The following is a 15,491-nucleotide window of genomic DNA, read 5'->3' as shown; positions in this document are numbered from 1 at the left end:
GCTGCCAGACGGGCTGCTCTGAGTATTTCAGAAACTGCTGATCTACTGGGATTTTCACGCACAACCATCTCTAGGTTTTACAGAGAATGCTCCAAAACAGAGAAATAAAAAAAAAGAGGATAACCCACCATGTCATAAAGCGTGAATCATCTCAGACTGGTTTCTTGAACATGACAATGAGTTCACTGTACTCAAATGGCCTCCACAGTCAGCAGATCTCAATCCAATAGAGCATCTTTGGGATGTGGTGCTGCCAACTGTGCAACTGTGTGATGCTATCATGTCAATATGGAGCAAAATCTCTGAGGAAAATTTCCAGTAGCTTGCTGAATCTCTGCCATGAAGGATTAAGGCGGTTCTGAAAGTAAAAGGGGTCCAACACGGTACAAGTAAGGTGTACCTAATAAAGTGGCCGGGGAGTGTATATACTGAAAATGAATGGAAATGCCAGAAATGTACCCACAATCTTGTGCTTGCCTGTAATACACTCAAAAACTTCAGATTTTTTTTGTAAACAATTATGTCCAATCCAGTGAAATTTGGTAAATTAATGGTAACACTTTAGTTTAGGTCACAACTCAAGCTGTTTACTGCTGGGTTTTTACCTGCCTATTATAATGATATGAACTGTTGAGTTATTAAGTATGATTTTATTCTGCATCTCTAATCCTACCCCAAACCTAAATCCAACTTCTACCTTACTAACTATTAATAAACAGCTAATTAGATGTTTAGTAAGACAGTAGTGTTAGTTAATGGTTTATTAATAGCGTAAATTGTGCCCTAATCTAAAGTGTGACCTAATAAATAAACATAATCGGTTTATTTTGGAAAAACATGAAGCAATTGTGTGTAACCCTGCAGTTTTTACAGTGTTGATGTTAATCCAGTAATGCAGTGTTTGTTTTCTCTCTCTCAGGTGAACGTCTGTGGTTTCCAGCTCTCTCCAGTTATCTGTACTTCTTGTTCTGCCCGACTCTGATCTACCGTGAGGTTTATCCGCGGTAAACACCTGACACACAAACTGTATCACAACATGACAGATGGAGAAATCAATATCCACACTGTTTGTTGTTCCCTTTTAGAAACCCAAACATCAGATGGAGGTTTGTGGGCATGAACTTTCTGAAGGTGAGATTGACTAATCACTGGTGTTAAAGGGTGCATGAACTCAGATCGCAAAATTATCTGTATCTATTGACATACAAGAGCTCATAGCGCTATAGAAATATACTTTATAAGGAATATACATGCATAAAGGGTAGAATGTTTTGTGCGTCTATATAAAGTGTGAGAGCAGTAACTAGCTATGAACAATATATGTGCTACAGTATTTCTTAATCGCTGTTAGGATTTTTAATTCAGGAGCATGAATTATTATTAACCCTTATGTGCCGTTGGGGATGTTTTCATCCACTCTGGGGTGATTTTCAGTCTTAACATGGCCAAAACTTTTTCTGTGTTTCTGATAGCCGAATGATTTTTGGTGACAAATCTTATTTTGACTCTTGTTTTGGGAAATAATTGCTTTAACTTTTTTTTTTTTAACTCAATGATACACTCTGGGCAAATTTATTACCCTTTTGTTTTGTTGGTGGATGAAAACATCATCTAAATGTAACTGCTGTAAAAGGCACTAGATTATTATTTATTTTTGCGTAAATCTGTTAATAACCTCAGTCCTCTTGGGGCCTACTTCAGTAAGAAGGTTCAGTAAACTAAGAGTTTAAACTTGAGCTCTGATTTGATTTACCGAGAAATTTAAGTCAATCAACAAGTAGACCAACTGAAAGAGTTAAGCGCGCACACTGTGAATATAAAACGGCATTATCAATGCAGCATAGATAGACATTTATTTATTTACTTATTCATTTATTTATTTATACACATTTATTTATTTATTTATACACATTTATTTATTTACTTATTCGTTTATTTATAGACATTATTTATTTATAGACATTATTTATTTCTTTATAGACATTTATTTATTTCTTTATAGACATTTATTTATTTATTTATAGACATTTATTTATTTATAGACATTATTTATTTATTTATAGACATTATTTATTTATTTATTTATTATAGACATTTATTTATAGACATTATTTATTTATGGACATTATTTATTTCTTTATAGATATTTATTTATTTCTTTATAGACATTTATTTATTTATTTATACACATTTATTTATTTATTTATAGACATTTATTTATTTACTTATTCATTTATTTATTTATACACATTTATTTATACACATTTATTTATTTACTTATTCATTTATTTATAGACATTATTTATTTATAGACATTATTTATTTCTTTATAGACATATATTTATTTCTTTATAGACATTTATTTATTTATAGACATTTATTTATAGACATTATTTATTTATTTATAGACATTTATTTATTTATAGACATTTATTTATAGACATTATTTATTTATTTATAGACATTTATTTATTTATTTATTTATAGACATAATTTATTTATTTATAGACATTTATTTATTTATAGACATTATTTATTTATTTATAGACATTATTTATTTATTTATTATAGACATTTATTTATAGACATTATTTATTTATTTATAGACATTTACTTATTTATAGACATTATTTATTCATTTATTTATAGACATTTATTTATTTATAAACATTTATTTATTTATTTATTTATTTATAGACATTTATTTATTTATAGACATTTATTTATTTATTAATAGGAATTTATTTATTCATAGACATTTATTTATTTATTAATAGACATTTATTTATTTATAGACATTTATTTATTTATAGACATTTATTTATTTATTTATTAATAGACATTTATTTATTTATAGACATTATTTATTTATTTATAGACATTTATTTATTTATTAATAGACATTTATTTATTTTTAGACATTTATTTATTTATAAACATTTATTTATTTATTTATAGACATTTATTTATTTATAGACATTTATTTATTTATTAATAGAAATTTATTTATTTATAGACATTTATTTATTTATTTATTAATAGACATTTATTTATTTATAGACATCATTTATTTATTTATAGACATTTATTTATTTATAGACATTATTTATTTATTAATAGACATTTATTTATTTATAGACATTATTTATTTATTTATAGACATTTATTTATTTATTTTTAGACATTTATTTATTTATAGACATTTATTTATTTATTAATAGAAATTTATTTATTTATAGACATTATTTATTTATTGACATTTATTTATAGACATTATTTTTTTATAGACATTTATTTATTAATAGACATTTATTTATTTATAGACATTTATTTATTTATTAATAGACATTTATTTATTTATTTATAGACATTTATTTATTTATTTATTTATTTATAGACATTTATTCATTTATTTATAGACATTATTTATTTATTTATATAAATTATTTATTTATTTATATATATTTATTTATTTACTTATTCATTTATTTATTTATTTATTTATAGACATTTATTTATTTTGTCAGCAAAACTAAAAGCAACAAGACTTTCTCCAGTTAAAACAATATACTAGAAAACAATGTCCCTGCTATGTAAAACAGCACTTAAACATAACTTAAACAGCATATTCGAAAAATAATGAACATTTCACATGAAAATGTTCAACAGTATACAATTTTAGATATTTGTTACAGTGTACCTGTTCATTTAAATACTAAATAATAATATCTAATTACATGCACTTACTATACGGTCAGTAAAAGTGCAGGTGAGGTTTAGCTGCATGTAACTATGCATAATTACATGCAATTACCACAGTAAATACAAGGAAAGTGTCTGTTATTGTTTATTGTGGTAGAAGTGTAGAAATGTATGATTATGATGAGTCTCACCTGAGTGAGGTGTTGTTGTGTGTCTGTCAGGTGCTGGCGAGTCTCTTCTACCTGTACTTCATCCTGGAGCGTCTCTGCATCCCAGTGTTCAGGAACAAGAGCGGCCTGCAGTTCAGCACACGCACACTCATACTGACGCTCTTCCACGCTGCGTTCCCAGGTACTGCACACACACACACACACACACACACACATAAACAAAACCTCACATAAATACACATATATATACACTCAAACACACCAACCCAAACACAAACATAAACACTTCTATACACTCATCATTCTACATCAGCATCTGTAAGTTTCTGAACGGACTGTCAACCCTCAATCAACTCAGAAACTTTCCCCAAACATCCTGACTTTTGATTTCAGCACATGATTAATACAAGCGAGCTCCTGCAGATGTTCTCAGGCGGTGTGTGTGTGTGATCTTAGACTGCGTTTGTTGTGGTTTTGCAGGAATGCTGATGTTAATGCTGGGCTTTTATGCATTTCTGCACTGCTGGCTCAATGCTTTCGCGGAGATGCTGCGCTTTGCTGACCGCATGTTTTATAAAGTGAGTATGCAGGATTATTCATGCTGACTATAACCAAAACTACTATTTTTGGGACTTCAAATTAAACTAGCAAAATGAAATAAAATGATAATTGCCATAAATGAACCGTCTAATCAACAAAGATTAATACATCTATTTCTGACTTATTGTCATTTAATGTTAGCTAACTAATTAAACACACGTCTGAGCCATGCTTCTGTGGTTTTTAAAACTGTATGGAAAGCTTTCTGTTTAAATGAAAGCTGAAGGATGTTTCATATCACTTAATTACTCCTAATCCAGCAAGAATGGGTGTGCATATGCGTGTGTGTTTTATCAGGACTGGTGGAACTCCACTTCGTTTGCTAATTATTACCGCACGTGGAACATTGTGGTGCACGACTGGCTGTACTACTACGCCTACAGAGATTTCCTCTGGGTGAGTGTTTGACTGACCCCACGCTGCAGCTCATGTCAGGATGATTGCGAGTGCGTGTTTTCTGCTCTGTCCATCAGCTGTCGGGGTATAAGCTGCGCTCGGTGGCCACGCTCTCTGTGTTCGCTGTTTCTGCATTAGTTCATGAGTACGCCTTCACCATGGGCTTCGGCTTCTTCTACCCGGTGATGTTCTGCACGTTTGCTGGCATTGGTGGTAAGAAAACAGCAAAACAAACACAACTGCATGATAAATATACTCTAATATCAGCCATGCACAAATCAGTGTGATCTATAGAGCAGGTTTGACACATTCAGTTCCTATGATGAAATGTGTTTTCACAGTTTGCTTTAAAGGGCGCTGTGCAAAAGCAGTTTTTAACAAAAGTAATAATATATATGCATGCATGAATGAATATATATACTTGAATAAATGCATGCATGCCTGAATAAATATATGCATATATGCAAAAATTATTACATGCACAAATAGATTAATAAATAAAATTGAATAACTCCATGTACAGTTGAAGTCAGAATTATTCGCCCCCCTGAATTATTTTTTGTTCTGTAGACATTTAAAACAATTTAGCTTAAAGTGGCAAAGAATATTGACCTTAAGATGGTGCTTAAAAAAATTAAAAACTGCTTTTAGTCTACCCAAAATAAAACAATTAAGACTTTCTCTAGAAGAACAAATATCATCAGACATACTGTGAACATTTCCTGTATCTGTTCAACTTAATTTGGGAAATATTAAAAATAGAAAAATAAATAAAAATAAAAAAATCAAAGGGGGGCAAATAATTCTAACTGTATGTCTAAAGGAATAAATATATGCATAAATGCATGAATGATTGCATACAGAAATTCAATTCATCTTTATTTCTATAGCGCTTTTACAATGTAGATTATGTCAAAGCAGCTTAATATAGAAGTTCTAGTAAAGTCCACATAAAATATATACATGAAAAATGCAGGTTAATAAATACATAAATTTAATTAAATTAATGCAATTAATAAATATAGTTGAAAAAAATCATATATGAATTAATGAATATATGCATACATTAATGAATGATTGCATGCACAAATTAAATATGTACATGAAAAAATACATGCATACATGAATTAATAAATATAGTTGAACAAATTCATGCATATCTGAATTAATAAATGTATGCATAAGTGCATAATTAATGAATGATTGCATGCGCAAATTAAATATATAGATGATAAAATGCATGCATGCATTTATTAAGAAATATAGTTAAAAAGATTAATGCATGGCTGAATTTCAAAAATGTATGCATTAACAAAAAGATGCATGAATAATTGCATGCAAATTGAATGTATACATGAGAAAAATGCATGCATGCATAAATTAATATATGCATAAATGCATGAATAATTGCATGCAAATTAATTGTATACAAGAGAAAAATGCATGCATGCATGCATAAATTAATATATGCATTAATACATGAATGATTGCATGCAAAAAATAATCATATAAATGAATGCATGCATGAAGTAGTACAGTAAATAAATGCATGCAAACACAGATGAAGAATTCCAGCATTCATTAAAATATTCATTTGTGCATACAGTCTTTCATTCACACATGCATTTATGCACATATTTATTTGTTTATTATTTTATTTACATACATCCAGTATGATTACATTATTATTTGATAATTAACACATAATTTGATGAGTAAATGCATGAATATTTTGTCGAACATTTATCCAAAAATGTCAAATGTCAGAGCAACAAGGACGACATAAAAGGCTCACCGGGCTCTCCATTACTTAGTTAATGAACAGGCAGAAATGAAGCAATTTTTTCTTACCTTTCCAGTGGTGTTCAACTTCGCCATGAATGACAAACGCAAGAGTCCGGTGTGGAACATCATCATGTGGACGTGTCTGTTCATCGGTCAGGGTGTCCACGTGTGTCTGTACTGTCTGGAGTGGTACGCACAGATTCACTGCCCGCGCACCGGGGTAAGAACTGACCACTGCAAAATCACACCATCACACACTCTCATCTAAACTCACAACTCTGACTTTTTCTGACACTCTTTTTAAAATAAGGAAAGTCAGAAACACAATAATCCACAATTATCCTCCAATTTAAATCAGAATTGTGACTTTTTAAAACAATTATAATCTCAAAGTTCTTACTTAAAGAGACTCAAAACTCCAAATATCCTTATTTCCTCACATTCCAGTGTTTGAATTGATGCATTTCTTTCTTCTGTTGAACACAAAGCTGGTAAATGTTGGAGAAAAACAGCTATTGACTTCCATAGTAGGAACAAAATATAGTTTTTTTCCCCCCCAGCATTCTTTAATGTACCTTCGTTTGTGTTCAGCAGACGAATAAAACTCAAACAGGTTTAAAACGAATGGAGAATCAAGAAATGATGACAGAATTTTCATGTTTGGGTGAACTGTCACTTTAAGAGAAAATGGCAGCATCAAAGGCCCTCACAATTGCCAATTAATCATTCCTTCATACTCTCACCGGCCACTTTATTAGGTACACCTGTCCAACTGCTCGTTAATGCAAATTTCTAATCACAAAATTTGTGAGATAAAAAGTTCAGTTCCTGTATCTTGTATGTCTAGTGAACCTACAGGATTCTCTTTCACACACACTATAAAACACTCACACACTTGCTCTCTGCGATTAACGGATCAGTGTTTGGTCACGAAGGCTCGCAGTGCAGATGTGGCTCAAAGACTGTGACTATTAAGTTCTGTCCAGGATTAAGTTACAAATCCAGCAGAAGACGACGCTGCCAGCTGGTGTGGTGACAGCTCACACAGCGGAAATAAATATGAGAAATTCTGAGGGACGCAACATTATGAAATAACATCAAGAACAGATTATTGCACAACTAAAAATTGCAATGCAAACATATTGTCATCATCCACTAGGTGGCACTGCAGGGTCACTCTGAATACAGCAACATTTCAAAGCAGGAGTCAACATGTGGAGTCATCCTTCTGGCTGAACAAATGTGTCTGATATAAGAAGTGATTGACTCTAGGACCGAGTTTGGACACCCCTGCTTTAAATGAACTGAAATCATTCTGCGGAGTGATATGGAGCTGTAATATGCTCATAACCTGCCGGAACTACTTCAGCTCTGATTTTAGAAGACAATAACCAAACACCTTAGAGTGACCATTGGCCAATCAGATTCAAGCTTTCAACAAGCAAATGCATGAATAGAGAATTATCGACACGGCACAAATGACGAGTAATGCACGACAGTTTTTGTGAAATTATGATATTTGCCTCGAATTGCATCTACTGCGCAAGTTTAAATATAATTGAACTGCCTTATTTTCTCATAATTTAATGGACTGGTGTCAATTATTCTGCAATTCCTCTGGTCTCCGCAGCTAAATCCACAGTTCAGAAGTTGTATTTGAGATTGGGTTTGTCAGGTGTTTGTCTAAAATCATTCAGTGTAGTGATATGGAGCTCTTATGCGCTCAAAACCTGCCGGAACTACTTTAGCTGTGCATTTATATAAAAATCACTTTACAATTCTCATCAGCCAATCAGAATCAAGCATTTACTATTGCTTTAACGTATGCTTTAAAATAACTGAACTCATTCAGCGGAGCGATATTGAGCTGTAATGCGCTCAAAACCTGCCGAAACTAATTTATCTGTGCATTTATCTGAAAATACCAGCACACCTTAGAACACTCATCAGCCAATCAGAATGAAGCATTCAACATTGCTTTAAAATGTATGCTTTAAAATAACTGAACTCATTCAGCGGAGCGATATTGAGCTGCAATGCGCTCAAAACCTGCCGGAACTACTTTAGCTGTGCATTTATATGAGAATCACTTTAGAATTCTCATCAGCCAATCAGAATCAAGCATTTACCATTGCTTTAACATATGCTTTAAAATAACAGATCATTCAGCGGAGTGATATAGTGCTGTAATGCACTCAAAACATGCCGGAACTACTTTATCTCTGCATTTATATGAAAATCCATTTAGAACTCTTATTAGCCAATCAGAATCAATCATTTAACATTGCTTTAACGTATGCTTTAAAATAGCTGAAATCATTCAGTGGAGTGACATGGAGCTGTAATGCGCTCAAAACTTGCCAGAACTACTTTATCTGTGAATTTGTATGAAAATAACAGCACATCTTAGAGCACTCATCAGCCAATCAGAATTAAGCATTTAACATTGCTTTAACTCATGCTTTAAAATAACTGAACTCATTTAGCATATGCGGTCGAAACCTGCCGGAACTACTTTATCTGTGCATTTATATAAAAATCACTTTAGAATTCTCATCAGCCAATCAGAATAAAGCATTTACTATTGCTTTTACGTATGCTTTAAAATAACTGAACTCATTCAGCGGAGCGATATTGAGCAGTAATGCGCTCAAAACCTGCCGGAACTACTTTATCTGTGCATTTACCTGAAAATAACAGCACACCTTAGAGCACTCATCAGCCAATCAGAATGAAGCATTCAACATTGCTTTAAAATGTATGCTTTAAAATAACTGAACTCATTCAGCGGAGCGATATTGAGCTGCAATGCGCTCAAAACCTGCCGGAACTACTTTAGCTGTGCATTTATATGAGAATCACTTTAGAATTCTCATCAGCCAATCAGAATCAAGCATTTACCATTGCTTTAACATATGCTTTAAAATAACATATCATTCAGCGGAGTGATATAGTGCTGTAATGCACTCAAAACATGCCAGAACTACTTTATCTGTGCATTTGTATGAAAATAACAGCACATCTTAGAGCACTCATCAGCCAATCAGAATTAAGCATTTAACATTGCTTTAACATATGCTTTAAAATAACTGAACTCATTTAGCATATGCGGTCAAAACCTGCCGGAACTACTTTATCTGTGCATTTATATGAAAATCACTTTAGAATTCTTAATAGCCAATCAGAATCAATCATTTAACATTGCTTTAACATAGGCTTTAAAATAGCTGAAATCATTCAGCGGAGTGACATGGAGCTGTAATGCACTCAAAACATGCCGGAACTACTTTATCTGTGCATTTGTATGAAAATAACAGCACATCTTAGAACACTCATCAGCCAATCAGAATTAAGCATTTAACATTGCTTTAACTCATGCTTTAAAATAACTGAACTCATTTAGCATATGCGGTCAAAACCTGCCGGAACTACTTTATCTGTGCATTTATATAAAAATCACTTTAGAATTCTCATCAGCCAATCAGAATAAAGCATTTACTATTGCTTTAACGTATGCTTTAAAATAACTGAACTCATTCAGCGGAGCGATATTGAGCTGTAATGCGCTCAAAACCTGCCGGAACTACTTTAGCGGTGCATTTATCTGAAAATCACCTTAGAATTGTCATCAGCCAATCAGAATCAAGCATGCCTTGTAGTATAAACTTAACAAAACAGTTCATTTGTGCTGTAAACCATCCATACTTACGTTTAATGCGTGTGTTTTGTGCACTCAGGCGGGATTCTGGGATTTGGTGACGCCGCGCTCCTGGACGTGCAGTTATCAGTGACACTGAACACACACACACACACACACACACACACACAGTGACCCATATATTATGATCACTAACCGACTGTGTGCTTCAGGACGGATCAGGCTTTGCATACTACTGGTGACACATTACTAAATATATTACATAACGTGCTCACAACAACACGCATTAGATGCTTGATGAAGCGCAGCAGCCTCTGTAAATGGACTTTATACCTTGACTACTGTATATATTTTGCATTATTAGGTGTTAAAAATTCTCTGGAAATGTATTTAAGCTAACATAATATGGTAAAATGTAATTTATTATAATGTAAAATTGTATAATCTTTAACATATGAAATGTTCCTGCTGCACTACTTAGTTAAACAAACTATTGTATTCAGCAGAGTTATTCAATGCATGAAGAGACAAAACGAAATCTTTTAATTTTTTTTGCATGTTGTGGATTGAAATAAACCGTCTGAAATAAATACATGCTACATATTTACATTTTTATGATTATTATTTTTTTGCATGCACGATGATTGTTGTCAATGATTAATTGCTGTACCTGAGGTGTGTCTGTTTAACTCAGGGGTCACCAACCTTTTGGAAACTGAGAGCTTCTTCTTGGGTGCCGATTAGTGTGAAGGGCTACCAGTTATTAAATAACACATTTTTCTTAATTTACTTTTAATTATATGTTGTTATTATTAATAATTAATAATATTCATCAATGTGAAGACACTGATCATGTTAATGATTTCTCACAGTAGTTGTCAACAATGATTTAACAAGGTAGATAAATATCAATATGCACACTTCATTTGTCTGAAATTGTTTTTTTTTTAATATATAACTTAAAGTAATTTTCAAATTTACACCAATGCAAGTGTGATTTAAAAGAATACCTATACAAATATTAGATGCAGCGTACTCTTATGTGGTGCTATGGTGAGCTATTCTTAGAACAGGCCCGCGGGCAACTCATGTGAATGACCCCTGGTTTAACTGAAGGTCACTAATGATACTTTACACTAAAGACAAATAAAATGGGCAATAGTGATGCTAGAACAGCTTACTCATAATTTTCACACAAACACACACACACTACCTGACAAAAGTCTTGTGGCCTATCAAAGTTTTAGGAACACAATTAATATCTTGACTTCTAGTTGATGATTTGGTATCAGAAGTGTCTCTATGAAAGGCGAAGGTCTCTAGATTTTGCTTATTTGAGCTCAATGAAATCTGATCATGCCTTGATTTTGAATGATTTCATAAGTAAGGTCTGACTCTGCTCAGACTAAAGTCTCGTCACTGAACAGAAATAATGTCCAGTATAGAATATAAAGTCCTGCTGCAGTGGAGACAGAATGAATATTGTGTCTGACTCCATCATGAGCTTGGAGGACTGCATCCATACATCTCTGACATGACTCACATCACTGATTAATAAAGTCATCTGGAATGAAGAAGAAAGCCTTCAGCAGGACTCCCAGAGTTCATCGAGAGTCCCTGTGTTCATCTTCAACGCCCTTCAACGATTCTCTCTACTGTCCCGAACATCTCTCACGCTGGCCCCGGGCCATTGGGCGGTGCTTATTGTTGAGCCCTGAACAATAAACTGCTTTGCCTAAAGACTTCGGAGATCTCAGACTTTGTCATTTTTTGAAAGGTTTGACTTCGAGACTTAGAATATTTTGACATGAAGCTATTGAGCAGAAGCTTTATAGCTTTATTTAGCAGAAGCAACATTGAAATGAAGAACTCAATTCATCACAGAAGAACAATAAAAGTTGCTCAAATTTCAAAATGACAGCAGAAAAGCGGAAGCAAAATGCAGAAAAAGATGAAGACGGCGGAGAAACAGAAGCAGCTTATTTCCGAAAATAATTAAAATAGAGGAAGTTTTCCACAATGCGCTTGTTCCTCAGCGATGTTCATTTTTCAGATCATTGAATGAAGCATGAATAAAATGGGAAAATAAAAAAACAGGGTTTCGTGGCCCTTTAAAACTATTAGGATTAGAAATGTGTTAAAGAAAATCTTCTATCCTTTAAACGAAAACTGGGGCAAAAGGGCTAATAAATCTGACTTCAACTGTACAGGCGAATTGGGACACGGCAACATCACGTCCCACAGCGCTCGAGCTGATGTTGATATTCGACAGTAGCTTTTAAAGCATCACTCCAATAAACCTGGGATGTTGTCTGGGATCACGGCATGTTTTATTCAGGATCTTCAAGCACCATCAACACAAAAACTGAAGCAGACAATGAAACCACTGACCAAAACAAAACCACAGTGCAAGAGAAAACAGCATCACTGCATAATGCGCACAGAAAGAGCATGTGTCTGATTCAAAACAAACCACAGTGAGTCCTGAATGCATTCATGAACAACATGCACAACTGACGGACACGTGAGAAAGAGAAGAGCTAGCATCAGAAAGTCAAGTCAACAAGCAAAAACAAGAGGATTATTAGTAATAATAATAATAATATCCACAGAATATTCTCTCACTGACCGTCATTCAGCGGTCGGTCACATGGCGTAAGAGGATAAATCAGACTCCAGCGTCTGAACACTGTAAATAAGCACAGAATCCTCCTTTTGATGACATTAATGTGGCTTTCATAAGAGTTCAATCCCAGAGGAAATGCAGGAATCTCCATGAAACACAGAATTGAGCTCAGTGATGCTGAAGAACACACACAGATCTGCTGCTTTACACAACGAAGACCGCAGTATAAACTGTGCAAATGAAAATGAAACACACACGGGTCATTCTGTCAAACAGGTGGATTTAAAATAAATGACACTTAGAGAAGACAATGGCAGACTGCACCATCTAAAGCTAAACGAATATTTATTTTAAAAACATTAAGGGTTATATAAGAAGGGTTTTCAGGTCTCCACTGTACTTTTTTGTAAATATTTATTAATATTTTAGTCAAGACTTTTAAAAATCTGATTGTCTTTTTGAAATGTCCAAATTCTAATTTAAAAGTAAAATAATAACGTAAAGGATTTACAAAATAAGGCAATAAAAATATTAAACAAAATATTAAATACAAAAATATTAGGTGTCACATTATATTGATGGTCGGTTTGTTGAGTGTAAGTTACATTGCATCTACATGCCAACTAATGCTCATTAGATTATAAGTAGACTGTTAGGTTGGGGTTGGGGTTAGTGTGAGTTGACATGTACTTGCAAAGTTTCCTATAGTCAGTTAAATGTGTTGAAGGAGCAGCATCAGCAGATATTAAGCAGACAGTCTACTAATACTCAAATGCACCATTGTAATAAAGCAGTACCAAATATTAATAAAAAGTCCAAAAATTCGTAAATTAGACCAAAGGATGTGGACATTTTAAAATAAAAAATAAATTAACTTACTTAAACATTTGTATTTTCTGCTAGTTTCAAATAACTGAATAATTACTGGAAATAAATAAATAAAGTAAAACTAAAAAAGTAAAGAAAATGTAGTCACTTTATTTATTTGCATTTATTATTCAGTTATTAAATATTAGGCAATTAGGTAAATTAAATGAGTGCTTTTTGTTTGATTTATTGGTTTCATTTAAAAACAACTGTACTTTTTTTTTTACTATTATTTATTATATATTTAATCCTTAAATTTATTTTTGCAGTTATTTAAAACTGGCGGAAACTACAGATGTTATTTGGCAACTAGGTCAATTAAATGTATGTTTTTTATTTGTTTAGGTTTATTTACATTTCCACATCCTTTGGTCTCATTTAGAAATGACTGTCCTTTTATTATTATTTATGTTGAGGCTTTTTCCCTCATTTTATTCCTTTTTTAAATGTCCAAATTCTTTACATTTTATTTTTTACATTTGACGTTTAGTCACTTTGTTTATTTATTTACAGTTATTTAAAACAGGCAGAAAATACAAATTGTTTTTGGCAATTAGGTTAATGTTTTTATACATGTCTGCATCCTTGGGTCTCATTTAGACTACTGCCTTTTTTCAAAATAATTTTCATTGATATTTTAGTCTTTAGTTTTTGTCTTAGTTTTAGTCTTAATTTTAGTTTTTTTATAGTCTTTTATTACTTCTTTTAAATGTCAGAATCCTATACATTTTATTTCCTTTAGTTTACTTTTCATCACTTTATTTTTTATTTGCTGTTGTTATTCAGTTATTTAACTGGCAGAAAATACAAAATGCTTATTGGGCAATTAAATAAATGTTTCTTTGTTTTTAAACAGGTCCACGTTGAGAAAAGACTCAATATATTTATATTGTTCAATATAAATTTAACATTTATTAAAGTCATAACATTTTAAAGACAACAATGAAAATATTTTGGTTATGTTGTTCCTCATTTTATCATTATTTTTAATTTTATAAAAAGTAAAAAAATACTACTATTTCATGACCTATTTCAGTTATTTTGAAGATAAAATAAATGACAATTAAACACATTTTCCTTGCTAACTAGCTGAACTAATTAACATTTTATGTAAAAAAGTGTTTAGGTTAACGCAATAATTTATAATAACCATGCAAGTGAGTGATATTTTAGTTTTCTGCGTTATTAAAAACAATTTACTAAACAAAAAGTTCACGTGAGAAACCTCACACCATTAAACTATAACATATTCATTTAAAGTGAAGACGATTGTTGATCCTCGGCAGGGAATAGCAGAGCATTTTATATTCAGCACAATTTACATTTTTTATTTTTTATTTATTATTATTAAATTATGCAAATATTAATGCATAAACAACATAAACAAAAGGCACCGGTTTTCTAGAATGACCCGAAACACAAAACACTGAGATTACAGTATAACATTCAGACAACACACAGATTTGGTCCCGTGAGTGAAGAGTAATCGGCATGGGATTGCTGTTTGTGTGATCCAGCAGATTTAGATTTATATGTAAAACAGACTCTTCTGTGTCTTCATAAGGTAAAGTGGTTTTGTTTTAATGAATTCAATAATAAGTGTAATAAATTTGTTGTTTGATTCGCTAGAGAGTGGTAAGATGATGAAATGCAGGCTCCTCATAGCTTATTTAGATGATGTATGAAC

The 15,491-nt window shown here is 32.1% G+C and overlaps 3 protein-coding genes across 5 annotated transcripts in view; 2 read left to right on the top strand and 1 right to left on the bottom strand.

The window, feature by feature from the left end:
* The window catches only part of soat2 (sterol O-acyltransferase 2), a 28,201-nt gene extending 17,283 nt beyond the window's left edge, over positions 1 to 10,918 (top strand). For both annotated transcript variants that reach the window (NM_001365363.1, XM_087255787.1), the window contains 8 exon segments: positions 920 to 1,004; positions 1,086 to 1,131; positions 3,924 to 4,053; positions 4,353 to 4,450; positions 4,770 to 4,868; positions 4,946 to 5,081; positions 6,728 to 6,873; positions 10,391 to 10,918. In NM_001365363.1, coding sequence (NP_001352292.1) covers positions 920 to 1,004; positions 1,086 to 1,131; positions 3,924 to 4,053; positions 4,353 to 4,450; positions 4,770 to 4,868; positions 4,946 to 5,081; positions 6,728 to 6,873; positions 10,391 to 10,444 — 794 coding nt within the window. In that variant the 3' untranslated portion in view covers positions 10,445 to 10,918.
* LOC147843705 (uncharacterized) overlaps positions 1 to 15,491 on the top strand; it is a 999,056-nt gene that overhangs the window by 215,394 nt on the left and 768,171 nt on the right. The gene's annotated exons all lie outside the window — the stretch shown is intronic.
* Positions 1 to 15,491, bottom strand: part of ralgapb (Ral GTPase activating protein non-catalytic subunit beta) — a 471,588-nt gene that overhangs the window by 11,701 nt on the left and 444,396 nt on the right. The gene's annotated exons all lie outside the window — the stretch shown is intronic.

Source organism: Danio rerio, chromosome 6, assembly GCF_052040795.2.
Source record: "Danio rerio strain M-AB ecotype USA chromosome 6, GRCz13ab, whole genome shotgun sequence".
Taxonomy (NCBI): Eukaryota; Metazoa; Chordata; class Actinopteri; order Cypriniformes; family Danionidae; genus Danio; species Danio rerio.
Note: the sequence above shows the minus strand (reverse complement) of the source record. Positions and strands in the feature narration are given on the sequence as shown.